General features: G+C 39.7%; 1 protein-coding gene across 5 annotated transcripts in view; it reads right to left on the bottom strand.

Moving 5' to 3' along the window:
* Positions 1-27,463, bottom strand: part of MACROD2 (mono-ADP ribosylhydrolase 2) — a 918,876-nt gene that overhangs the window by 878,056 nt on the left and 13,357 nt on the right. For all 5 annotated transcript variants that reach the window (XM_052784123.1, XM_052784121.1, XM_052784124.1 and 2 more), the window contains exon 3: positions 15,157-15,264. In XM_052784123.1, coding sequence (XP_052640083.1) covers positions 15,157-15,264 — 108 coding nt within the window. The remainder of the gene's footprint in view (positions 1-15,156; positions 15,265-27,463) is intronic.

The following is a 27,463-nucleotide window of genomic DNA, read 5'->3' as shown; positions in this document are numbered from 1 at the left end:
ACAACCAGAAAGCACCCAAAATTCCACTTCTTAAATGTTAAATCATCCTCCATGTCACCAAACTAACCACATTTGCAACACTGTATTCATGCCAGGATTGGAGAAAAAAAAAAAAGTTAGACCCAAGGCAGACCAAGAAAATATTAACCAAATTATATATTTAGCAAGACTACACAAGCCAATGTTGTTTAACAAAAAAAAAAACAAACAAACAAAAAAAAAATCAAAGCCAAAGCAATATTTCTAGCAAGAAGAATGTTGCGTTTGGCCAGATAATTTAAAAAATAATCCCCTGATCCAGTTAGAGACCACACTGGGCAAGAAAGACACTACTTAGTTTGCACAGATCCAAAGTGCCTGTCCCCTTTTCCTAAAGCCCTGGATGTTGAGGCCATGTCCTTCCCCCACTCCCACAAGCAGGTCCTTAGAGCTTCAGGCTCCCCAGCTCACAGCTGGATCCTTTCTTGCTGAGGAGTGATGCTTTACCATCTTCTGTACCAAACTCAGTGCATGCCTGGTTTGATTCCTCCTCCCCTTAAACAAAAAAAGGAAAACAAATTCATGAGTAAGAAGTCCAGCAAGGGTGGCAAAGCCACTGATAAATCTGATGCACGTTCCAAGCCAGGGACAAGTAACGATATGCTTCAGTTTTCAATTCAATCAAAGCAGAAAAGTAAGCTTTTCACTCCATAACCTGGCTAAAAAATGAACATGTCCTAGCTTAGCTCCATCACGCCTGCACCAGCAAATTGACTTAATTGTCAGCAGGGGATTATGAAATATGAAGTGACTCCAGCAGCACTCAGGGGAGACTCCCGAGGCACAGTGTCTACAGCAAAGACACCAAGGAGCCATCCATCTCTCTCACCCCCAGGCAAAGCAGAAGAGCCTTGGATCTCTAAAAGAGGCCGACAAGAAATAAGAACAAAACTCGGCTTTCCTGGATGATTAGCACTGGCCTAAATAAGAAAAAGTGGTTTTAAATACATCAGCACAGCTTCCATGACTGCTGGTGCCCATGGCTGCTGAAACCAAAGGTTGAAGGCTATGATCTGAGACACCTATTTGCAGTTATGGCGCTACAACTGGTAACAGCTCATAGGGGCCTTTCTAAGGAGAAAAGGCAATGTCGTGTATGCTTCCCCTCTCACATCCTTCTTCACAAGGATAAGGGTGGAAAGGGTAGAAAGGGAGGCTGCAGTCAACACAAGGTGCTCTGCTCAGTGCTAGCACTGGAGGATGGGAGGCAAGAGGAAGGCAGCAGAGATACTGCTAAGCTATACTTTCTGGCTCAAATCTTGTTTTGAGTCTGATGAAGGAAGAGGAGAAGCAAGATGTAACTCAACCCCTGGGACATGGGCATGAAGAAAGAAGTATGGAACCAAAACCTTATGCTGTGTCTTTGGTAAGAGTATATAATAGAGAGAAATCCTCCCAGCTGAAAGCAATCCTTGTGCTGTCTGTTAGAGGATTAACTTTTAATTTAAGAAACAGTTTTCATTTTAATCTAATGTATCACTGGTGATGGAGACTAATCTGAACTAGAGTTGCAGCCTCTGAAGCTGTAAACTCCTGACCTAAAGAGCCTTTGGGCTCTAAGCCCTACCAAAACTCCAAGTTTGGGCCTCCTAAGCAGGTTCATTTTTTTGCCAGAAGGGAGGTGCAAGGTAGAGAAATCACTCTGCGGCGTAACAGCCCTAATGCTGGTCACTCAGCTCTCCGAAATGCTGGGTTTTGTCATCTAGTACTAAAAAAACCCAAAAAAACAAAAGAACAACCAACAACAAAAAAACCCACACTATAATTAGCTGTGTCATGGCCAAGGTTAGAACTGCTGGTAGGCAAAGCTCTGCTGTGACAAGGCAAAAACCATCTGGCCTCCAGTGTCTGGAGATACCTTCAGCCAAGGAATCAAAGGAAAACTAAGAACTGCTGTATTTGTCCTAGTCAACCCTTCCCCCAGGGTAGATTCAGTTATTTTATTTTTTTAAGGAAATGGCCAAGCTAAAATGAAAGTTTTCACAGAACCTCAGAAATAAGAAGTCATGCATAAATTCGGGATTTCTGTTTTCCCAATATAGTTCAGTGAACTCTGCAGGTAAAATCCACCATTTTTCACTGACTGACTATTCTCAAGTCATTATTAAATTTGATTTTAATTTCAGAAAGACTAGTATCGGGACTCAGATTCGCAGAAATTCAGAACTAGTCCAGTAGCAACCTGGACCACACTGCTCAAAGTAATCACTTCAAAGTGGACTGAAACCAAAAAGATGAAAAATCAGAGTTTCTCTGAAATAGGCTATACATCACAAATTCTTAGAAATGTAAAGGAAATGGGTTGCCAGTTAATATTATGTAGCATATCAAGTCACTGGGAAGACTTACATTCCTCTATAACCTGCTTTGATAGAGTTGAAAGCAATACCATCTCTTTCTTAAATAAGAAGTTATTTCACATGACACAAGAGTACAGTTCTCTTGAAAAACCAATATGGTTCACACTATAAATTTAAAAGCATTTTTAACGTGGATTTGCAACCCAAAACATTCTAAATACAAATCAACTATAGCTGACAGAACCATCTTTTTGAGACAGCCTACAACCAAGCATACCAGATATTAACTTTTTATTACTCTACAGGAACCAACTTTAAAGCATAAAACAAAGGTGCTACAGAGACATACTTAAGTGATTCATGTTGTACACCAGGTTAAAGTTAGTGCAGCATAGACATGCAAGTGACAAAAGAGAGGGAGCAGTAATCCTAAAAAGTTTTCTGAATCAGTGTTTTCTCACAAATTTCAACTACTCAAACACAGTAAGCAATAAAAGCCCCAGGCCTCAAGGCATCACTGCTGAAACCATCTGAGAACAAGGGCCATTACAACATAGCTCCTAACAAGAGCCAAGTAATCTCTTCTTTATGAGACTGCCTGCCCTCCAGCACAGCCCAGGAGAGAAGTTGCAGAGCTCTGAATAGCTCCTCTGCAGCCAGGGGTCCAGTATTTGGGACAGAGGTACCCCAAAGGAGGTGTAGGAGTCGGTCAGAAAAATCAGCATTGTCTCAACATCGTCATCAGGAACATGAACAGGACGTTATCTGACAACGGCCTGTTTGGAGTGCAGTGGCCGATCCCAAGAACAGAACGCGTGGTACAAGGCTCTGTTAAAGATAACCGCACAGCTACTGTCCAAAAAGGATGGATTGCAATTGTTACCATAACATCGATGAAGAAATCATGAACTTTAGATGAACTTTGCTTCATTATAATACCAAAACACACCTCCAAGACTTACCACGCCTCGGACACTGACCTGCGTAATAGCCTCGCTCGAGAAGGGCTGAGACTCCTGAGGCAGAGGTGGAGCAAGGTGTGTTACTAAGCATAAAAGATGACTTCTGAACAACAGAAATTTGAAGCTTCCCCACCAAGGACCACGACGATCGACAACGCAGCATTAGCTGGACCCGGGACCATTAGGACGTCTTGAGATCAGCCGTGGTAGCTATAACTTCTCTTTCTCCTCTCTAAACTTAACTTTACTTTTCTCCTCTCTTTCACCCATCTCTACCTATCGCGTGCCTCTTCACAGGCAATACAATAAAGTTTTACTGTGTGATTATTGCTATCCCCTTTGGTGTTGGTCACCTTAATTTTGCACTTTCAAGATCGTAGCAAACGAACCACCATGAGTCCACCAAGTGGACTGTGACAGGAGGAAGGAACGGTACGACCCATGTCGCCTCTTGGCCATTCAAGCACACTGCACAAGTGAAAATCCAGGCAGGAGATAGTAAAATGAACCTTGAATGTTCTTGTCACCTCTGAGTGAATCAGAGATGCATGGGAGCAGAAGTAGCTCATCACCCCACTGTTGTGAAGAAAGCACAGGGGTTTTCAGCATCTTCAATATTATAATTAAAACAACTCTCACATACATCCAAACAACACAGCATGTTTCAGAAACAACTCTGAACAACAGCATATAAACATACAAGTATCTATTACGTGCACGTGAAGCAAACAGCACTTGCCATTGTGCTTGGATTAACAAGCAAATACCACTTCCGCAAGCCTCCACCATGCTTTGATGTATATTTAGCTGCCATTACTAATTTTTATGACTGTGACAGGTCACACAAAGGGGTTTGGAGTTCTGATTTTTAAAGCCAAGCCATACCCTTAATACTAATTTTTAAGCAAGAGACATTCTCAATTCCTCAAGAAAGCAACTTCCGGGTGTGCAACAGAAATGTTTTCCTTTTGTCAGAAAAGTCAGTTTCTAACAGCCATAGGTCAAAACAAAACCTAAACTGCATTTCACAGTCCATAATTATTTATGTAACAAGTAATTGAAACTGCATTTCAAGTGACTAACATTTCCGAAAAGCTTCCCCAAAATCTGCAGCAAATGGCAAAACACTAAGCAAATCTGAAATCCTAACACAGGGTAAAAGACACAGCATCACTCTTCTATTCAGCAGCTAAGGGAATTAAGCAAAAGCAATGCCTCCTGCTAAAGGAGAAGGAAGAGACGACAGACGGGGTTAGCCAGACTGCTACACAACAGGCTACACAACAGCATTTTTGAACAACTCTCATTACCATTTTGGTGCGTAGGTATCCTGTTTCCTGCATCTAGTAAGTTAGATGAGATAAACCTAAAGCTTACTTGCTCCAACCAAAGTAGACCCTCCCCTATTCAATACCTAACTGCACATATTTAATGGGATTATGTTACGCATAGAAATACTAATTCCCATGCTAACCTTACTGTATTACTTACACTGACTGAGACCATGTTGAGCTAATACCTGTACAAACCCAGAACAACCTAGTCCATCCCAATGTGTTTATTGTTACAACATAAAGGTAGGAAAGAGCAATCATACATCCAGAGAAGTATGAATATTAACACTACATGAATAATCTCAGCCTACCAGCTGACCATCCACTGCCAAGATTTTGTAGGTATTGCAGAGAGAGGAGACTTCAAAGAAGTCTTCTCTTTTGTGTCCTAACACTTCACAATTACTAGAAGCTTGGCTGGTTTGTGTTTTTTAAATTGCAAAAGCTTGAAAAAAAATACCACGTTGCATGCCTATCTTGACTGAGAACATACTGTTGCAACTATTGGCTTAAAAAAACCCCCACAATCCTTTGGATAATCTCCCACAAGTCCTGATTAAAAGTGGATTTAATATTATGAAACGAAGCATAATTGTTCAAGCCGTCCTTGAGCAGTTTCTTACACCACACTGCTCCATCAGTACACTCAAGATGACAGTTGCACTGTCAAATGTAGGATGAGACAGGCTGATAGCAAGGTCCTTCCTAAATATTTTCCTCTGTGAACTAAAACAGATGCTTACAGTTCTTCCAAACCATGTCTGTCTCCTGTTCTATTTCAAACACACACTAAACACACATAATGAAATGGAGTATACATTTAATAAGTACGAGCCATATCAATGGCCTATCCAACAAGCAGTCCTAGAATACATGCATTTTGTTTCCTCTGCTTAAGTCATTACTGATTTTATGTCTAGTAAAATTAAGGTATACAGGCAAAAAATGGTTTCACAATAACAGTGGCACTATTGCCACCTGCTGTCAGAAAGCATTCATGACATCCCACACCACCTCACACCTCTCAACCGTGGGACGTTAAAGACTTTCAAGAAATTCAACTTGGCACATGTTTTGCCTGTATGCTGCTAGTTTTCTCTAGAAAGGGCACACAAAGAAGGTCCAGGGTAACCATGGCATCAAGGATCAATAATCACATTGGTCTGATGGTTAAAGTCCGTGTTAGAGTCCTGGAATACAGGAAAAAAGTTCTGCTAACAGGAACAAGGATTTTAAGTTACCACCCGCTCAAACTACAAAGGATAAAATTAAGCAGTGTCAGAGAACAGAAACGTTAAAAGAGAGGATGATACAGTGAAAGGCCTGACATCTCACAGCCTGTTACTACTCCCCTTAATTACTGAACACTGCTAGGAACCTGGACCTCCAGCAGAGCCCACGCAGCTCTGACTGCCCTGCTTGCAACATGTACAGTCCCTGATTTAGGGAGATAAAATAGGATAAGTTTGAGTGGCCAAGCACAAACCTGAGAAGCAAAGAGACCAAGTGAAAGCACAAACACCGCAATACAATGAGTTACTTCCAAACCTGACAAGTCACAGATAATGCAAGTAGTGTCCTTGACCCCCACCCATTCTCCCCCTACTCTGGAAAGTGTCAAAGTAACTTGAAATGTTTTATTTGTATTCATAAAGCTCCTAAGCAGTTTGCATTTGGTTTTTTTAATGAACAAAAATATCAGCAACACATGGTTTATATACACAATTGTTGCCCCAGGAAGCCTAGAAATAATCAGGCACAATAAATGGGTTCGACAATGAACACACAAAGAAATAAGGAGTACATATTGCTCTAGGTAAAACAGATAGTGGCTTGAAAGCATCAACACTGATGAAAACCAGATTGTTAAAGAAATCCATGTACCATAGACCATCAGGTTAGATTAGGCTACTATAACATCCACCTTGCCCTTTTTATGTTAGATTCTCAGAAAACTAGTAGACTATACTGAATCCAGCCAGAGGAGATAGTTGGCCATCTAACTTTATGCCAGGGTATTTCATAGAATCACAGAATGGTTTGGATTGGAAGGGAATTTGGATTGAACCTCCAAAGATCATCTAATTCAACCCCCCTACCATGGTCAGGGACATCTTTCACTACATCAGGTTGCTCTAAGTCCCATCCAGCCTCAGCTCAAACACTTCCAATGATGGGGCATCCACAACTTCTCTGGGCAACCTGTTTTAGGTATTTGGTATTACACTTAGATAACCTGCACCCTCATCTCATTCTTCTCAGGCTTCTAGGCCAGCATGGAATAACGCGCAAAGTCAAATAGCATTGCTCTGAACCTCAACTTGTTGTGCGTCTGGTGCCTCAGTCCACAATTTGTTAGTTTAAGGAGCCTTTTGAGTGCATTGTTCCAATGGAAAGTGTATTTTTTTTTTCGCTACTGCTTTTTTTATGGCTTCTCATTAAGTCATTGAGCACTCACATCCCACTGCTTGTTAACATGAAGTGCCTATCTATTTGCAGAATCTGGCCACATGGCAGGCTGATCAGCAAAACTTTCCTTGTAGGCATGCAAGGTTTAGGTCTTCATTCCATCACCTGAGACTCTCAGGCACAACACAATTTGGCAGGATAATGTCCAGGCCCATTGCCGAGGCACAGACCCACCCAAAAGCCATCTCTGTTAGCTAAGTGACACAGCTGTAAGTACACTGGTAGAATATATTGGCATAATGAAAACATTTCACCACAATTAATTATCCCCTCCCAAAGCACCCCAGAACAAGGAAAAAAGTTCATTCCTGCCATGTGTCTGCAGCACTGCCAATCATTTCTTTTTTTGTTCTTAAGTTTTGAATTATACTAATTACACTTGGGGTATTTTCAAAGTATATTGTGACCATCCTTGCTACAGTACAATTCTGAGTTGGTCTCCTCAGTCTTAAGCCTTTGCCACATCCTTAAAGCAAATGGTGTTTGACTGAGACAGCAGCTAAAGTAGTCTACCTAAATTAAACTGCGCTTCTAGCTGTACTTTTCTTTGGTTTTGTTCTGTTGATCACTGTCACTTTACACAGAGTTTTAGTTTTCATCCAAATGAGTATCACACTAAAGGGAAGAACTACATTGATATCAGATTAGACCAAAAGCAGAGGGTAAGTTTAACCGTATCTACTACTTACCAGACACACTTAAAGTATTTTCCACAGAAAGTAGTAATAAACTCACTCACAGATGTCATGATTGAGAATGACCAATTCCCTCAACTATTAACATTAACTTTTCTGATGAGTAAGTGGGGACTATATATAAATTAGTCTGGGGCTTTACACACAAGTGTAATTGCACCGACTGTAAATTAACTTGAGAAACCTTTGATTAAGACCACAGTCCGCTCACACTAAAGATGAAAACCAAATTAACAACAATTTGTTAACATTATTGCTTCTATTCCTAGAGGAAATTACAACAGTCTAAGTTACATAGGCAGATGCCAGATGACTCCATGCAAGTGATTTCGATACAAGTTTTCCTTTTCCCTATCTGTACACTGGAGATAAAACATTCAAAACATACTTACAAAACATGCTACTAGACACCAAACTCACTAAGAAGCTGGCAGCATAAGCAACCATTTGTGTTTAGCTCAGTTGGGGGTGGGGGGAAAACACAAAACCCCCACAAAATCTATGTTAGTTAATAAATGCAAAAATCCCATGCAAAAATCCTATAAGCAACATAAGGGCAGATTTTGTTTTGTTGATTCCACTTTCAGTAGCAGGAACATTTGAGTTAAGGGACTTATTTTTATAGTGAATGAAAAGCTGAAGAATAATTTCAAATAAGCTCCAGAGTAAGAACTATCAGTCACTGTAAAATAAAAAGAAGGAGAGTAAGTATATACACAATACTAGCTCAGGCCCAGCAACTAACTCAAATACCTTCATAATACTCAGGCCACTTCTAAGGTAATTTCTACTTCAGAAGCTACAAGATAAAAATTTTGTGTGATAAATTAAGTTACCAAATGAAATGGATTAGCAATCAGTGAAATTGCCTGATGTCAGATCTGTTCCAGATTAGAATCCATCCTTTTTCCCCACCTGTTCATTAAGCACCAAGTTCAAGGCAACTGCAGTGACTGATTGCACATTAACAAGCTGTTTATGTGGAAAGGCATAGTTCAGCCACTATCTATACTTACACACTCATTTAAGCATAATTCACTGATAATCTATTCAGTTCCCAGTTTCAATACATAGTACTTCTACCCTGATGTGTAATTTTGAACGTGAGAAAAACGGGATGCCTCGAATTTAAACAATCAGATTGTACTTCAAGGTCAAGGCCAGGAAAAGAAGAGTCCAGAAGAAAATCTGTTGCTATGTCCAGTTAAGAAAACTGAGAAAGATATTGGTGTTACACTAAAATACTTAAACACAGTCATGAAGTCAGAAGCCTGAGGGAGGAAAGGCATATTTCATTAGGGAAAGTTGAAACTTATTATGAAAATGGCTATTTCATCCTTTAAGTTGAGTCATGCAGAGGCTCCAGTCGAAACCAGTCCTGCAACAAGCAAAGCAAACACAGCATATTCGAAACAAAACATTTTCCAATTCCACATGCTTCCAGCACTGGGACAGGGAGGTAAAGCAGGACAAGCATTTCAAACTCTTACAAACCTGTTAAAAAAACTCAGATGTAATTCACTCCCTGAAAACACCCCTGCCTCTTAAAGCAACCAAGAGATCCTCCCCTCTGAGTACCTTCACTCAGCTAGCGCTGCAGAATATGCCAAGGAAGCGAAGAAACCTGTGCAGTGTGTCTGCCAAACCAGCATCCCCAGCTGAAGTAACTCACTGCAGATATGTAGATGGTTTCCTGTAGAGGAAGCCTCTTCTTGAAGAGTATGAGGTTCAGTAACTACATTCCAGCATCAGAGGTTAGTAAAAAAGGGATATAAAAAATTGTTTACTTATTTTCTTCACTAACTCTTTTCACTACTTATCAGAGTAAGATTTTACTCTCCACTTGTTTTCTCATATGGAAAAAATATTCCCTTTAAAGAGTGATAGTTAATCCTCCCAAATCTGGGAGGATTAGAAAGGATTCCAGCACTCAAGTACTGTTTAAAGGGAGCCACCTAGTTGCTACAACTGTAGCAACTGTCTAATTGCTAATTTAGAAGCAACGCTGTAAACTTATTGCCAGAAATACCTACTTGAACAGAACTGATCACCTTCCTTTTTCCTGTAGATTAAAGGTTTCTGTTCTCAGTACCATACTTTTGTACAGATATCCAGTAATATTCTTCAAAGCTAAGAAGTAACATTTCTTCTAGTGTTCTGCAAGTCATCATCCTCCTTTTCCCCACAATCGTTTCCCCTCAATCTTACTCCTAGTAAAAACTCACTCACAAGCACATTAGTACATGCCTTTTTATCTTAGAACTGGGCCAATACGATTTATTAACAAGTAAGAAGTGAATGAATACCTGAGGTCAGCAGTGGTAAACTGCTGCTTAAGGTGTATCAGGTACATAGAAATACATACACACTCACTCCATAAATGCAACTCGTTTATCTACTTCAGATTTAAAAGTTACTGCATATGATATGAATAGCAACATAATTTTCCCTATTTTCATTGAAAATGCAGAGGAAATTTAGTATTTACTGCTTAGCTGGTACCATAAATATGGCACAATTAATTTTTCAAATCTTACTGAGGCTTTTACTGCTTATTTCTGTATTTAGGATTGGCTGCTCTATAAAAATAACATACTTGAAGAAGCCTAGAAGCAAGCAGAATAAGCTCCATGACTGGTGGACTAATCCTTTTTGTTTTTTCATTAGGCCCTGAAAACTTCAGTCAGCACCAGTGCTGCTACATCAGGCACACCTAAGCCATGAAGACCATCATGTCATACCATCCAGACTTTAAATAAGCGGAGGCAGCAGGCAAGCAGACTCAAAGGGAAACATTTTTTAGAGTCACCACGCAAGACATACACCACTTATTTTGGTCTGCTGCTAAATTAACCAGCAGTGGAAAGACTTGCTCCCTAAATCCATATCATACCTTGGAGAAAGCAGCTCAAAAACATTAAGGCAGAGGGAGCTGGCGAAGCAGTAGGGGTGGCATTACACATTTTGTGGCTTTAGTATTCCAATACTGTCTGAAACAATTTTTCTCACATAGCCCATTCGGCCCACAGAAATGTTTTCTATCGGGAAATGCCAGCAGTATGAATAAAATATGTGTTAGAGCTAAGAGGAAAGGGGCAGAGGGACTAAACAACCTCCCTCTCCCTTCCCTAAATACTCACACACACTCTGAACTCAGTTCCCACGGGTTATTTGGAAGTCAGCTAATTGTGGTTATCTAGCTTCCAGGTGCTTGAAGGACGTTTGACATCAGGATGAAGGGACATCCAGGAATATTTAATTTGTTAAAAAGGGCAGTTATCATGAATTTATGCACTAAGTACCTGCCTCAGACACAGCCTCTTCGCATTCTTAAGAGTGTAATACTGAAAGAACAGAAAAGGATATAGGAGTAAAAATAAGATTTTTTTTTTGTACAAATCTTACCCAAATCCTTAAAAAAAGGGGGGGAAGGAAATTAACATAACAGGGCACCTTAGGCAAAACATCAAGTTGAACTAATACCTGTCTGCAATTCAATCAGTAGCAAGGAAGTTTTAGGGAACCATTCTGGAAGGATAACACATTTACAGTGGTAGATAATTGACATCGATTTTAGCAAAATGGTGTATCAGCTCACTTCTTCAGCTACCTTCTCCATCACAATGCATCTCAGGTTAACTCTCACTCTCTTCAGCAGCCAGAAAATAGATCTTCACTCTGATCATGAATTATTTCAGAGTGACTGTAATGATGCAATGGCTTTGACAATAAGCGAAGACACAAACTTTTACTTCCACTGTTTCCATAGTTGTCCTCTTTTAGCATAAAATATTTGTAAAACACTTTGGGGAAGTAAGTAACATTCAGTTTAAAGTCTAGGAGAAAAGGGATTCTTTTGTAGCAGTGCTCGTCAGTGATATCTCGGTATTTAGCTGCATAAGATCACCATTAACACCTTTGCTAGCCTAACAAAAGAAATTCAGTTATCACTTTGTCTCATTTATATGTGAGAAAGTCAAAGGGGAAACAGAATTCAGATCATAAGGTAAGCTACTAAATTTAACAGAAGCATTTGTATAGTACAGCTCAGAAATAAACCTGGCCATACTCCAAAGAGTCACGTCGTTATCTGGTTACCCAAAGGAGAGCACCACAGCATGAAGTCAGCGCTATAAGCAAATTACTGCACATATTCTCACACCCCTGTTTAATCAAGTAAATCCGTTTGTGTCCCATTTATCCCTCACAGGCAGGTATTGGAAAATACAAATTTTTTTTGCTAATATGCTTGTATCCAAATCTGGAGACAATTTGAACCACGTGGCATCCTTCCATGGTCCCAGAATTTGCCAAACTATTCCCTTTACTGAAGGCATATTATGTTGTTTCCGTAAGTCAATGTAAATTAAAATTCAAACTGTAAGTATCTTCCTGTTGCTTTGTGTATGACTTGCTGTGTATTAAACTATTTATTACAGGAGGTAGTTAACAGAATTCCTAAATTCAGACAGAAAGTCTCAGTAGGGTCTCTTCCCTCCTTACCCCTGCCAGTTGCATGCCCTGGCATAGGGAGGGTGTCAATCATTAACATTTGGGGTAGCCAAAAGGCTTCAAGTATGAAAAGAACTTGCACAGATTTACCTCTAAAAAGTCTGTCTCCTATTCCATGTTCAATGGGCTGCATTTTATTCAACTTACAGACAGAAGCTGATGTTGTGGGGATTGTGTTAGTTAGTTAGACCATAAGAATGTCTGCAAGATGGAGCTTTCCAAAGGAGAAACAGGACATGACTACTTTTTGCTTTCTCTCTTTAAGGCTTGGATAATTTTAATTGCAGAAGTAAAAACAATGGAGTTCTTTGCAAAAGCGTCCGAGTGCAGAAACATGTTTATAGATACCATCCAGGAGACACTACAATTTCACTGAAACTTTTCTGTTTGATTTAAAAAAAAATATCTCGGTGCAGCAACTGGATTTTTTGCATAAATAATATAGTACTTGAACCAAAACATCCTCCTCGTTTAGCTTTCCAGCTATCCTCCACAATAAGTTTAAAAGGTTTAACTTGAAAAGAAAAAGTAACACTGAAACCATGAACAAATCAAAGGCTTACACTTAAAATTTAATTACTGCATTGACATATAAAGAATATTTGATTTTTCAAGGTAACTATAGGTTAGTATTTTAATCTAAGCATATTACCAATTTATAGTAGTTAATATATTATGCAGTTCAGGAACTATAAAATATTAGAGAAGAAAATGACTAGAAGAATCTCAAAAACTGACCCATACCAATGTCCTAACCTAGGACTGCTACTACACATCAGCCTGATATCGCAGAGTATCGCTGTCCCTTCCTATAAGTAGTTTTGCCAACATCTAATCTGAATCTCTCATCAAGGCCAAATCCAACTCCTCTTTAACTTACTTACAAAAGACATCAGTAGAAACAACTTCCTTCTTTTTGCCAAATAGCCTTCTAGATACTCGAAGAGTCTTATGTCCCTCTTCAGGTCTTGGAACCTCAGTTTTACCGGGTGGTTTTGAGTGATCTTTAATCCTTTCCTCAAAATTACACATTAATATGTGTTGATTTTAATTGGGTTCTATTTTTTATTTCTACTCTGATAGATGCATTCCTTACCAGGATGGCAGGCAAGTTTACAAGTAGATAATGTCATTGACAGCCTGGGATATAGGTTTTTGGACATCAAGAGAAAGGGAGAAAACCCCTTTAAATCAAGAAAAGCAAAGTATTCCCATTCTGAAGCTAACCTGCAACCAGTTCCAGCCTGTAATTCAAGGGAGACCTAGGAACAAAGAGAATCTAAATATAAAAATCAAGAAAAGTATGCTAATATTGACTTACTGTAGAGTAATAAAGTAAGGAAGTCAGCAAGAGCACTACTGGAAATGTCATCTTGAAAGAATCAGGGGGAAAGAAATCAAAAGATTAAATCTTCAGAGGCTTTGCCAACACAGTGAGGAGAGGTTCATGTTACTACATGGATGCTACTGTATTGTTTGTCTGTAATTTGGAAAGGCTTTGTACATCAGTAAACTAGAAGATTTTAATTAAAAAACTTCTGCATGGAAATACCATCCTCATCACTTATTGGAGTGCAAAAAAGCATTTTGAGATAACTGGATTCTACCAGTACTCCACAAAACCCAGTAGCATGTCTCCACTGTGAAATAGGGAGTTAGGCAGAGAGAAACAACATCAAACAATCCAAGAGAGTCTGTTCACTAACTTCTACACTGTATGAGCAAGTATTTCTGTACTCTTTACAGATGTGAGCCAGTATCTCCACACAGCTTTTTCATTTTGGCCAACACAGCCTTGGGAATCTCTGCACTTTATTCTACCACAGAGAAGATACTGCAGTATGTTTCCTTCCAAAAAATGACTAATACCAAAAATTAGTTCTTGAAAATGAATCAATACTCCTAACGGTTAAGGACAATGCCAGCCAAATACTAGGGGGGAAAAAGATTTCCAGCCTCAAGACACACAAAACATACTCTTTTCAGGGTGAGGAGTGCAGGCAAGATTTGGCTGGGGCATGTGTGCAGGGGGGAATCTTCCCATAGTCTTTCCCAGCAAGCCAAATTAGCTTATTATAACCCAATGCACAATGAAATTGCATAGGCATTTCCCCCCTCCTCTTCTGTCACAAGAGGATGCTACGCGCACTTCTTCACCGCAGTTGCATACATGGAGACATGGTCACTAAGCGAGAAGAGGTACTAAAACTAATCCCATTCCTGGAAACATTCAAGGTCAGGTTGGACGGGGCTCTGAGCACCCTGATCTAGTTGAAGATGTCCCTGCTCATTGCAGGGGGGGTTGGACTAGATGACCTTTAAATGTCCCTTCCAACCTATTCTACAATACTATTTAGAACTCTGTAGGTCACAACCAAAAAACTGAAAGATACAATCTCCCTACAAGAAAGCAAATATTCAAGCCACATAAAACAGAAATTCAGTTTTCCTATCAGCTTATTGTTGAGGTTTTCACATTACCTAGCCCACAAATGGCTTGATTTATAAAAACAGACTGGAAACTACTGCAGTAGCTTAGTATCAAAATTCAGCCTTCTACAATGTCAAGTGTGAAGTCTCAGCTACTCAAGTTAGGTCAAAAGATAGATACAAGATCACTATTCTTTTCTTGGTGACCATGCTATTAAAGTTTCACAATAATCCTTGTCACAGTAAAGGCACACAGGATAAACATAGACAATATAGAAAAGTTGAGGAAAAAATATGTCGTTTCCAAAAGATTTCCACAGGACATACCAATTTTATGCAACTTTTCAAAGTTCAAACTATATGGCACTATAAAGGATTTTGAAGGCATAACAATGTAAAACATTTAACCACCTACCAGCATTAACGATGGCATCAACCTCAAGCAGTGTAATGTCACCTCTATAGAGAGAAACTTTCTCACTCAGACTTTTCTTCCCTTGCAGATCTTCTTTAGCGTTTTCACCTACAAAGCAAGAAAGCAGTAAAACCTGGTTACAAACATCAGTCTGAGATCTCTATTTACAAGTCCAGAGCAGGCATCAGCAGTTCCAGTTACACTATTGCTGTCAGACTGCAGCATCTTTCAGTTTTGCCTCGAGAGGGCACCGGTAACCCACGAAGATACATACCAGCATTTCCCTAAAACACACTACATGCTTTTCATTTTTTTTTTTTTTCAAATACAAGCTACTGCAAAGCACTGATTCCTTGCCCACATACCATTTGATTTAAAAACTGTATAAATATACACATTTTTTGGAGCTAGATCCATCAAAGAATTTTCTTTGGTAACCACAAGACTGCAAGTTACAAAAAAAAAAAAAAAAGGAAGAATTAGTTAAGATAATCCTCCTACTGAAGCAATAATTTATCCAACCCAGAATTATTCCGAATGCGCACAACAACACACAAGCACGCCGTTTGCCAACAGCCCCAAAATTCAGAACTAGCCCTGGCAGCAGGTAGTAGGGAGAAAAAAAACCCCAAAACACCAGCAAATATAAACTTGGCTTTGCTACCTGAAATTGCTCAACTAGAAGGGGGCGTGAAGACACAACATACATTAGCTTTCAAAAGATTTGTTACTAAACAATGTTATAATAGGTCCCTTATTCTGCTAAACTCTTAATTTCTGCATCACCAATTCACTTCGTTTGCATCATACTCAATCTGTATAACAGTTCAGTTACCCCAATCACTACTACAAACACATACTGGCCAAAAGCTTAACCTAGTCTTGCGTTATTAGACATCCACATCATTAGCAAAGAACTAAGGAGAGAAAAAAAAGACAGCCTAACTGATTTTTTTTTTTTAAATCAATTTTTCCAACACAAGCCAAGCATCTCAAGAGGCTTGAGCTTATATATTGGCCAGAAATAGAACTGAATTGCTAAGGTGACAATTTAAGTGGGAAACAGTTACCAATCTTCAGAACAAGTGAAATTTATTTGTAAGTAAAAAAATCTCAAGGGAAGATTTAGCAAGAGGGTAGAAGCAGTCCAAACAAATTTGGCCCCTTAGTATTTACACTGACCTTCATTTTAATCAATTTCCACCAATTCAAGTATACTTGCTCAAATTTGTCAGCATTACAAGCAACCACAAGTAGAAATAAGAAAGTTGCATTTATTTTAGATCTTGCTCTTCTAATTCAGCACAAATGACTGGTATCAGAAATCATCATTTATCTCAACCACTCCAAAATAACTAGTCTCACTCAGTTCTACTTTAAATCAGCTATCACGTGCTCCAGCAAAAGATATGTTGCCACTATGACATACATTAGCATAAAGGTAGTCTTGTATCCAAGTGTGCATATTCAGGAGTTCAGTTTCTGTATGTGGCTCCTAAAGCTACTATTCCATTGCCACCAGATCACCCTCAGTGCCTTAACCAAAGCAAAGAGTGTTTCTGTGGAAAGGTAGCCAGTTTCTATTATCATAAGAACCTTGTATCACTCTAACCTAAAAGTCATACTGTTCATCGATTTTTCCACAGAAGATAACCATTGCAGTTAGCTGTCGAGTTGTGTTAAAATAAAAATCAGCCTCTCTGACTGATTTAGAGCCTAATTTATTATCTGCTTTCATGTTAACTGCATTCTCCCAGCAAGTAGGACAGTTGTTTTCCCCATCCCTCCCCAATGAGCATCCTACTGGAGCTCTGCCAAATTTAACACACACACCATCATCCTTCCCCTCCCGCCCGAGTTACTGCAACACTACCTAACATCAAATCAAAACACATTGAATTCTTCAAACTAAAACCATTTAAATTTAAATAGAGAGTACAGCTTGGACACTACAGTATTTGTGCGAATACGATACAAAAACAAATACCAAAAAAAAAATCCACCAGGAAGAACCATGAAGACAACAGATACCACACAATAAAAAAAGCTAATTCTCATTATCGCTAATTTCCGAGTCCGAGGGAAAGCAGACATGTCCCTTGGTCAATTCACCAGTAAGGTCATCTAACTCTGCAGGGTGACACACAACACGATGTTGCGCACACTGGCACTGCCTCCCCAATTTCTATCCTCCACAGCCTTCACAAGTTTGCCTCTAGTTCTCACTCTTTGCAAGTACTGAATATATTTAAGTGTGGTTCTCCTGAGACTCCTTCCCCACAGAAAAGCATTAATAAAGTCACTGCCTCATGAGGAAAAAAAAGAGACCAAAAAACCCAACCAAAACACACACCACTCCTATATGGTCTACCACATCCTCTTCAACAAGCCCCTTACCTGCCCCACAGTTCTTGGAAGAGCCCTGATCACCACTGTCTTTAATACAGGTCAGCAGTAAAAACATATGCTGCCTTGTACATCTTTGATAGATTACCCTCATTTCTTTCAATAAAAGTCTAATTTAACAGAGGATTTGAGCTTGCACTTTATTTTGTTCTGGTTGTTACAGAAGGATGCTCAACACTGACAGAAATCGTAGAGAGCCAAGTCTCGTCCACAAAGACACTCAACAAGTCTGCTAATATGCTGCTGATTACAAAAGTAATCCCAATATCACACAAATAGTTGTAGGAGGGACAACCGTTTTTCTTTTGCCATCTGTTAGATCTCTGGGTCTGGCAGACAACATTTCCTAACGAAGTCAAAACTGATATCTGATTTGGGATATTTTCTTCTCCTGTAGTCAATTTAGTCATCTTGGCAGGTACAGTGAAGTCATTCCTGGCCATGACAAATAACTCGCTTCCCACCTTTGTCTCCCATCTCTTCCTTCACCACACAGATTTTTGACTGCTTCTCAGATTAAAAAAACCTGCACTCATTTACTTCAAAGTGTCTTCCTAAAGTAATGATAAATCTCAGGTCTGTGAACAAGTACAGTAAGTCCTCAAATACACCCAAGAAACTCAAATGCTGTAGGTATTATGCTGTAATTCATGGTACCATAACTCAGCAAGGACAAACTAGGAATTCCAGGGTATTGTGTATTTCACAAAGGACACGCACCATGTGTACATACTAGCACGTTAATAAAATCCTAGCAATGACAGATTTACCTTGCACATGTAGCGTAATGAGAATGTTTCTTGCTCTCATTAATGAGACAGCTTTACATATATGCTCAAGAAATAAATCCTCTGAAGTGGTTGGTATGTAACCTACTGTTCAATACAAGATAAAAAACAGGAGTTGAGTCCTTAGACTGAAAGGCCTAAGTTTTTAGAGATAAGAAAGCCTGCTTGCCAAGCAAATCAAACTTTCAAGTCTGTCTCCATATGGGTTGTCCAGAAGGCACCTTAGAAGGCAGAACAGTTGGAAAGCCAGGAAAATTCAGATATATTCCAGTCCTAAAAAAAAACCAACCAAACAAAAAAAACGCACCAACTAAACCCACACTACATCAAGGTTATGACAAAGTCCATGTCAGTTTTAGATGGAGGCATCACAGACTCCAAGACAAGGAAATATTTTGTTTCGTCTGTGGCTGTGAATATGATAAGTTCTCAGGACAAAGAAGCAAGCAGAATAAGGGAGACTGAATTTTCTGAAGTACCTCCACAGGAATCCCAGCATAGCTACAGTAAAATTTAAGAGGCACTAGAAGATTTTTAAGATCATCCAGCTGGGCAGTGAAGACTGCTTAGGAAGGAAGGCTCCCTCCCTGCTGGAAGAACTGCTCCCATCTCCTTCATCACCACAGCCCTTCTGGCTCAGAAGCAAAACTGAACAGGTAGCGAGCACCTGCACATGAAGTCTGGATGCCTTTACATCACCAGTTTTAAACAAGCCATGGTTAGTAAAAATGCTAAAATAGCTGTCAAAATAGGATTTTGGCAGTGTTAAGTATGAGCAATAGCTTCTGCTTTATTTGGGGTTTTATCCTTGTGTACCCCTGGGAAGATTGTTTCCGGTGTTTTCCTTCCCTCCCGAGTATGACTCTGTCCCCAGCTTCTACCCCATGTCCATCTCCATTGAAAAAGTAAAAATAGAGCTTTTACTGGGAGACGGTTCTTAAAAATAAAAAAAAAAAAACCAACACACCCCACAAACACGCAAAACCAAAACCCAAACCCATGGGGAGCTCTCACAAAGCAGTGATAATCAGCATTAGTTTGGCCATCTTCACTCATTCCCAACTCTCACACAATGAATTTCATTAGTCATTTTTCTTCCCTAATCTCAACAGTTGTGCAAACAGTTATGTATATTGTGTCAACAGTGAGGATTATGAATGGACTCAAACTGCAGTTCAAGCACATTAACATTTCACATATTTCATTACAATCATGTGTGCATGTCAAAAGCAAATAAACCCTGTTTTCTTTTGTTTAATGTGAATTTTACAAGGTATGTTCATGTAAAGTCTGGCTATCTAATTTCTGAGACAGTGCAATCCCAGAGTCTTCATCCCTGACGACTTCCCAGGATTAGTTAATGCCAGCCCTGCCTCTGGAATAAAGGGTCCTAATTAATTCAAGACCTTGGGCTAAAACCAGCAGTAAAGCCATGATCTCCCATACAGGTAGTTTCAAAAACCATTTAGAGCTTTCAGGTTCAGATGAATTCGAAGAATTAATTGGCACACAAAGAAAACTATTAAGGAGGAGGGTAAATGGAATATCCACAAACTTTTGAAATGCCTTTCTAAATTCCATTCACAGCACAATAGAAACTCTATAGCAAAATGACTATAGGCATAACTACAGTCAGTTCAAATCTATTCATTTGAAAGAAATAAAATTAAATTTGCCAAGTGAGACACTGAGGTGTAAAGCAACCCCACATGCACATCAAAAATCTGCATATTCACAAGCAGGTGAGGCCCTAACAGAACCCTAAGAAAACACCCAACATGAAAGCAATTCATAAGACTTAAGTTTTGAATTTTTTCCCAAGTGCCTACTCAGCCTCTCTGCCACTTTTCTGACCTAAAAAAATCACAAACTTTTCTCCTCTGCCTACCTAGCCCTCATTCAGGTCTTATCCATCCCTTCTCTTGGGTGATTTTGACAGAAGAAAAAAAAAAATATCAAGAAACAACATCTGCTAGGGAAATGTAGCAATATACTGAAAAATATCTAATACAGAAATAAAGCAAAAAAGACAGCTTTTTTTTTTTTAACTTTAGTATTGCTAACGAGTTTACTGTAGCTCCTAATAGGAAGTGAAGTCAATGGTCACTAAATCATCTTTGCACCCACGTGCAGGAAGGATAGAGTTGATCCTGTTACATCCTTCCCAAAATCTGTTTTGTTTAGGCTGTTTTTTAAAGACACACAACAGTGGAGACACCACAAATGCCCTAGGTCCTCCTCTTCACCCCTCTGCCCCAGCCTCAGGAATACATTAGAGTTGAAAATCTTCACTATCAACAGCTGAAAATTTATGTCCCACCACCATTTTTTCCCTACAGATCCACCCCATCATCTTCTATCCCTCTATCTATACAACCCAACTTCCTTTAGCTTTTCCTCCTAGGTCACACCCTTTGAGCCTTTAATCATGCTCCCAACATCTATGAGTCCACAGAGCCACAGCCTGAAGCATGACGAAGTTGATCAGCTGAGGTCTTAACACCAAATACAGCAAATAGGCAGTCCTATCCCTCAGCTTTACTTACAACTCCTTCCACCTTGCAACAAAGGAAAAGGACCTTTACAGCTTACACGTGTGCAGAAAAACGCATTAGATTTAGCAAACAAAAAGTGCACTTGGTAAGAAAACGCGTGAAATTCTTCAGAACCAAGAGGAAAAAGGACGTTCAAAACAGCTCACTAGAGGGAGCCCCCATAAAGGGCATGAATATGCTCAGCCGGTGCGATGGAAAAGGATGGCACAAAGCTAACATCACTGTAAAATCAACTCTGAAACACAGTCACTGCCAAAACATCCAAGATTTTAAAGTCTAGTACACTTTAAAGCATCTTAATTTTTGAAAGAGGTCTCAGACACCGAATTACAAAAATCCCTACAGCAATGCCAAAGAGCTTGCAACTAAAGGGAGGAGAAAAACCTACAGCTAGAAGAGCTTCTGTTAAAAAATACATTTTAAATCTATTTGATAATGAAAGAATAGAGCAAATGTCGTGGTTTAACACCAGCCAGCAACTAAACACCACGCAGCCCTCACTCCCCCCCCACCCAGTGGGATGGGGGAGAAAATCGGGAAAAGAAGTAAAACTCGTGGGTTGAGATAAGAACGGTTTAATAGAACAGAAAAGAAGAAACTAATAATGATAACACTAATAAAATGACAACAGCAATAATGAAAGGATTGGAATGTACAAATGATGCACAGTGCAATTGCTCACCACCCGCCGACCGACACCCAGCCAGTCCCTGAGCAGCGAATCCCTGCCCCCACTTCCCTGTTCCTATACTGGATGGGACGTCACATGGTATGGAATACACCGTTGGCCAGTTTGGGTCAGGTGCCCTGGCTGTGTCCTGTGCCAACTTCTTGTGCCCCTCCAGCTTTCTCACTGGCTGGGCATGAGAAGCTGAAAAATCCTTGACATTAGTCTAAACACTACTGAGCAACAACTGAAGACATCAGTGTTACCAACATTCTTCGCATACTGAACTCAAAACATAGCACTGTATCAGCTACTAGGAAGACAGTTAACTCTATCCCAGCTGAAACCAGGACACACACAAAGTAGTAAAAGTAGTTATTAAAGCCCAATAGTATAAAGCAATACCTACAGCAAAGAAAAAGGCTCTTGGCACTCTATGAGCAAAAGCAGGTAAGAGAAGAAATCCAAAAACAACTGAAAAGGATTTACAGCAGCTAGGCTCACAGGCTTGCACTATTAAAATGAAATTTTGTTTAACAAGTCAGACGATGTCTTTTTCCTCTAGTTCATAAAAATAAGAGTAACAGACTGAATTGCAAGAAACAACACTGAAAATGGGAGAGGTTCATAATTTATACTCAGCTTTAGAATTCACAGCTGAAGGAAGTAAATTAATTTCAAGGTAAAAATAAGTAGGTCTGCCCATTATCTCATCCCTGCTACAACAGCTACTAGTAGAAAAGTGTATCCCCACAAGGAAGGCTTCTGCAACAGCAGTCTGTAACATGATCTGGAAACAGCACTGGGAAAAGAACCTGAGCAAGGCACAAGAGTCCCAACATCGACCCCAGACAAGAGCCAGCCCTTCCACTCCTAGGAGAATCCTCAGCAAAGGCTGGACTGGGACACTGCTCCACTTTTTTGGGCTACTGAAAAAACAATGGAGTTGAGCAAGCTTTAAGAATGCATCTGACCACAGGGAAACGTGCAGCAATCATTCTGCTACATACTCTGCACTCTTCCCTTCAGTGCCTTTTTTTTTTTAATGCTTTATTTTTACTAGTGTCTTGTACAGATTAAAAATGACAAACTATTAGCAATTACTAACCTCGCATGTAACACAGCTTTCCATTCCATTTGTTTCTGCATAAGCTAGAAAAGACAGATTGTAAGATCTGCTATATTATGTGCCTGCTTCTACTCCTACTAACCGTGGATGATTGTACAGGAAAAGCAATTGCTTATCTAAATCAAGATAAGCATTATTTCCATATGTTCCATCACCAGGGGGAAAGCATTCACAGATGCACTCTAGTACTTCAGATTTGTAGTACAGATTTGCTCTGTCACTTCTTGGACTTAAACGAGATCAGAACCTGAGCACAAGGAAGAAACATCTGTTGCAGACAAATCACTTTCTACCTAGCCAAAAATGCAACACAATACACAAGTCAAAGGCACTTGATGATGAACACCAACACCTATCCCTGGCTCCACACTCTGCCAATATGCTCTGTTTCAGCTAATTACAAAGTGGCATAATTGGATTAACCAAGGACTATAGCCAAGTATGAAGCTTGTGAGGCATACAGACACCATGAATGACAGAACAGATGAGGTTGGGTAGGACCTCTAGAGATTGTCAAGTCTAACTTCCCCACTCAAATCAGGGTGACCCAGAACAAGTTGTCCAGGACCCTGTCCCAGCTGGATTTTGAGTATCTCCAAAGACCGAGACTCCATCACCTCTCTGAGCAACATATTCCAGTGTTCAGCCACCCTCACAATAAGCATGTGGGTTTCTCTTCTTATGTTCAGAAAGCATTTCCTTGCTTTCAACTTGTCCCCATTGCCCCTTGTCCTGTCACTGTGTACAACTGAGAAGACTCTGGAGCCATCTTCTTTACACCCTGCCATCATATATTTATAAATATTGATCAGATGGCATCTTTTCTTCAGGCTAAACCCCAGCCTTCCCAGCCTTTCCTTGCAGAAGAGATGCTCCAGTTCCTTCATCATCTTTGTGGCTCATCTAGTGCATCAACTACACTTCCCACTCTTGTACCATTGACAAATTTGCTGATGTTGAACTCTGCTCCATCTTCCAGGTCAGGAGTTTCCCATTCACAGTTTTTCAGGAGGTATGAAATATCCCCATCTGAGGAAGTAAGCATCACTTGATGTCCACTGGTTAACTGAGGAGCCCACATCCAATGAACCACACCATAATCGAGTTCAACAGTGTGTAACACACCCCACTAAAGCTACTGCAAAAAGCCCAAAACTAACACGCTTGGTTCCAGATAAATGTAGTGATATGGCTATCAGCAGCCCACAAACAGGGCTATAAATATGAGCCTCTACTTTTCAGCTGCACAACTGAATTGGAGCCATCGAAGAGCCATGGTGTACAATGAGAACTGATAAAAAATAGGCAGTCAGTCCTGACAACCCACACAACGCCCATGCAAAATGCAATTATTCTTGTGTTACAAAGGTCTTGCATAGTCCTTACAGCGTTAAGTCCCAATTTTTTCCTCAGTCTATCCCACACAGCTCTGTATGTCCCCCAAAAACAAAATCGAGAGGCAAAAAAACCCTTTAAGTCTTGGAGAAGAGGAAGGAGAGAGAATGGAGAAACTTGCCCTTTTTCTGAAGTTTCCGTAAAATGAGGGAAGACTTGGTATGGAGTGCAAAAGTACCGAAAACCGAAGTTTGAGAAAGCAGTAATAACAAAGAAGAACAAGAAAAGGAATACATTCTCGATTCTTATTTGTGATGCAACCTGGTCTGCAGGGACACACAATTGTCAATTCATAAATCAAAGTCTTCTCACTTCAGCGGCATGCACAGTGACAGCAAAGACATAAGTAGGCTGAGGCCCTAGGGTATTGTGTGTTTACTTGGAGAGTCAGCATCCAGCTGCTATGGTCGCTATGCTTGCTTCTGCTGGCTCGAGATTTCATGATTTAGGGTCCATAGGAATGGCAGCTGGTTGAGCTGTGACCCAGAAGGAGCTGTGCTTTGTGCATTTGAAGAAACTCATTCAGTCACTGTCTGGTTTGGTTGAGGTTTGGCTTTTCTTTTTTTTAATGTGAGCTTTCAGAGGGATTCAAGAATTTGTGACAATATATTGGAATAAAAATGCTGTTGGATAGCATATTTACTAGCTTCTTGCCCAAGCCTGATTATCAGTACCTCAATCGGAGGGATACCAAGAATTTCGATACACAGATCCTTCTTCCAGAATGGCAGGGTGAGTTGTACCAAAGCAACATTAAATGGTCAGCCAAGGTCACATGGAAGCAAGAACTACACTGCATCATCTCCAACTCAATTCCTACTTTATAACCTCCCTCTACTACAGAGAACTTGTGATTAACAATGGAAGTATAAAAATTGAGAGGAAAAACATATTGCACTCCTTTAGACCACTGTTCATTGCCTCACAGAAATACATTGATCCTTTTCAATAAAGCTAGAAGACTACAGGTGATGCTGCTTCACTAGATTCCTTCAAAGACAAAGCAGATCACCTTCACTACAAGAGTCGTGTCTTGGTAATGTCACAGCATTCATACAGCTATTCCTGGTACGTTCAAATCAATCTAGTACCTCCTGGGATAATCACAAGCCTTCATCCAAAATTTACACTAGCAGCACAGTATTCCTTCACTCAGCTTTAGAAACTGGCTTGAAAAAAAAAAAAAAAAAGCCTTTTCACAACCAACCGGGTGTTTGGTCTTCAGCAGCATCTACTTTATTTACCAAGAAGTAAAAACCCATTTTTAATAGGTGTGAACAGCACATACAGTATCAAGCAAAATTAAAATAAGTTTATAGTGGGAAACCACAGATTCATTAGCTTTCATTCATTAGCTTACTAAGCAGTCAGACAATTTTTACTCTACATGCTCTGCTGTTTTGAATTCCCTACACCATTGCTAAGCAACAACTCCTCTAGTTGAGCATTACAGCCTTTTGTAGGACTTACTGTGGAGCTTGGAAATAAAAAGTTACTACCAGCAAACTATAAAACTTTGTGAAACTGCCAGCAAATATTTCATGGCATTGTCTTTCAAGAACCTCTCTGCATGAGATACAGTGACAACTGCTTACCAGATGGGAACAGGAACTTTAGTTTTCTAGTACCACGGGACAGATAGGTTAGTTTTTATGCAAGTTATTATGCAAAAGATAATGTTTTCCACATGAAGACATTAGGCTTGGTGGGTAGCGCTTACCTTGTAGCTTTCCCCTCCCCTACTCCAAGATATCACATGTAATTTACTACCCTAAGAAACAAAAGGGCTTCTATCCAAACAGCAAGGTACAGAAGAAAATCTTCAGTATTTGAAGAGGACTCTACCAAGACCCATTAGTGTTGTGAGTCATACTTGCTTAAAGGACTTGAAAAATAGAAAGTAATACAAACTCACAAGCAGTTACAAACTCACTAGCAGTTAGGAGAAAGATACAGCTTTATCTTCTTCTGCATGTCTACCTGGAAAAAAGGACACACCGAACCTCAAAGCCCTTAAGTCAATATAGGCATACATTGGTGTGCACTGCTTATTCTGTCCAGATTTACTTATTTGCAATACACTTACAAACCTTCTCCTGTAAGAACTCCAGTAGCAATGCAGCAAGGGGAAAAAAATGGAACTCTACTTTTTCTTTAAAGGTAACTGATCCATACCCTCAGTGACAGTTACTTGAAGTCTGGAGACAGCTTTTAGTTGATGTAGATTCATCAAGTATTCCCACAAAAGGACAGCACTGCAACACACAATACGTTTGTATGAGAGCAGTGTCTTTTTAAAGAGTACCTTATTCATACAGAAAAGATGACATTAAGCATATAGAAATAAACCCAATGCATGTTGAACTTCAAGTTGTATTTGTGCAGCAAATGAAAAACAAGTAAGTTACAAAACCTTTAAAGACTAAGCATCAGTTCCAAAGAGAGAATCAAAAAGGCCCATATTTGCATAAACAAGCCTCTGTGAAAAAGCAAAGGGCAGGATAAAGCAGGTAAATGTTTTAAAGCAAGACACATGTGCAACCAGTTCTACACTTTCTTCCTATCTGCATTATAGGTGGACCAAGTCTTTTGGACAGGATCCCTTTGGTAAACTGTAGAGCAGTCTTTTCTAACTCAGTGTTTGATCATGAACTCCTAGAGATGCTACTAGTGCAAAGGTGCATGTAGAGAACTACTTCCACTTTCAGAAATAAATATATTGGCTATAGCAACACAAGGCTGAGAGGTTTAATTTTGCAAGATGTACATTCTATAGCATCCTCTCTACAAAAAAAAACATCTGGAAGCTTTGGTAAAGGCCCTTGTAACACGTACTTATGCAAACATGCCAAGCCAACACACAACAGCTGCAAGTCTCAGTACCTTTTCTGTGCACAAACAGCATGCTTCCCCTTCTTCCTCCCTTCACTTAAATAAGAAATATTTCTTAGTGAAATGGAGTCATACATAAAATTGTAATTTCAATGGTTTTTAAAGCTGTGCAAAACATAAGTTTATATTTAAACTGGATCATTAAGCCCTCTCTTCAGCACAGAAGAACATTTTCTGTGCATAACAACAAACACGTCTGTATGCAGCACTTCCTACAGGGCTGAGGAATTCTGTGTCAACCAGATTTTCCAACAGCACATCAGCTAGATGTCCTCTCACAAAGAGGGCCACATATCACTTCACATAGGAAGTACTACAACAACTTATTTGGACATTACTTGGTTTGTTAGAGACATTTCTACATGGTGAGCAGTTCAGCTCTAGTGAACCGAAAAAGGGGAACCAAGCTTATCTGGTTTCCAGTGATTGGGTTTTTTACACATGTATAATCAAGTGTTTAATTGTGCATGAAGCA

The sequence above is a fragment of the Harpia harpyja genome, chromosome 4 (genome assembly GCF_026419915.1).
Source record: "Harpia harpyja isolate bHarHar1 chromosome 4, bHarHar1 primary haplotype, whole genome shotgun sequence".
Taxonomy (NCBI): Eukaryota; Metazoa; Chordata; class Aves; order Accipitriformes; family Accipitridae; genus Harpia; species Harpia harpyja.
The sequence above is the reverse complement of the archived record's forward strand: the minus strand, read 5'-3'. Positions and strand labels throughout refer to the sequence as shown.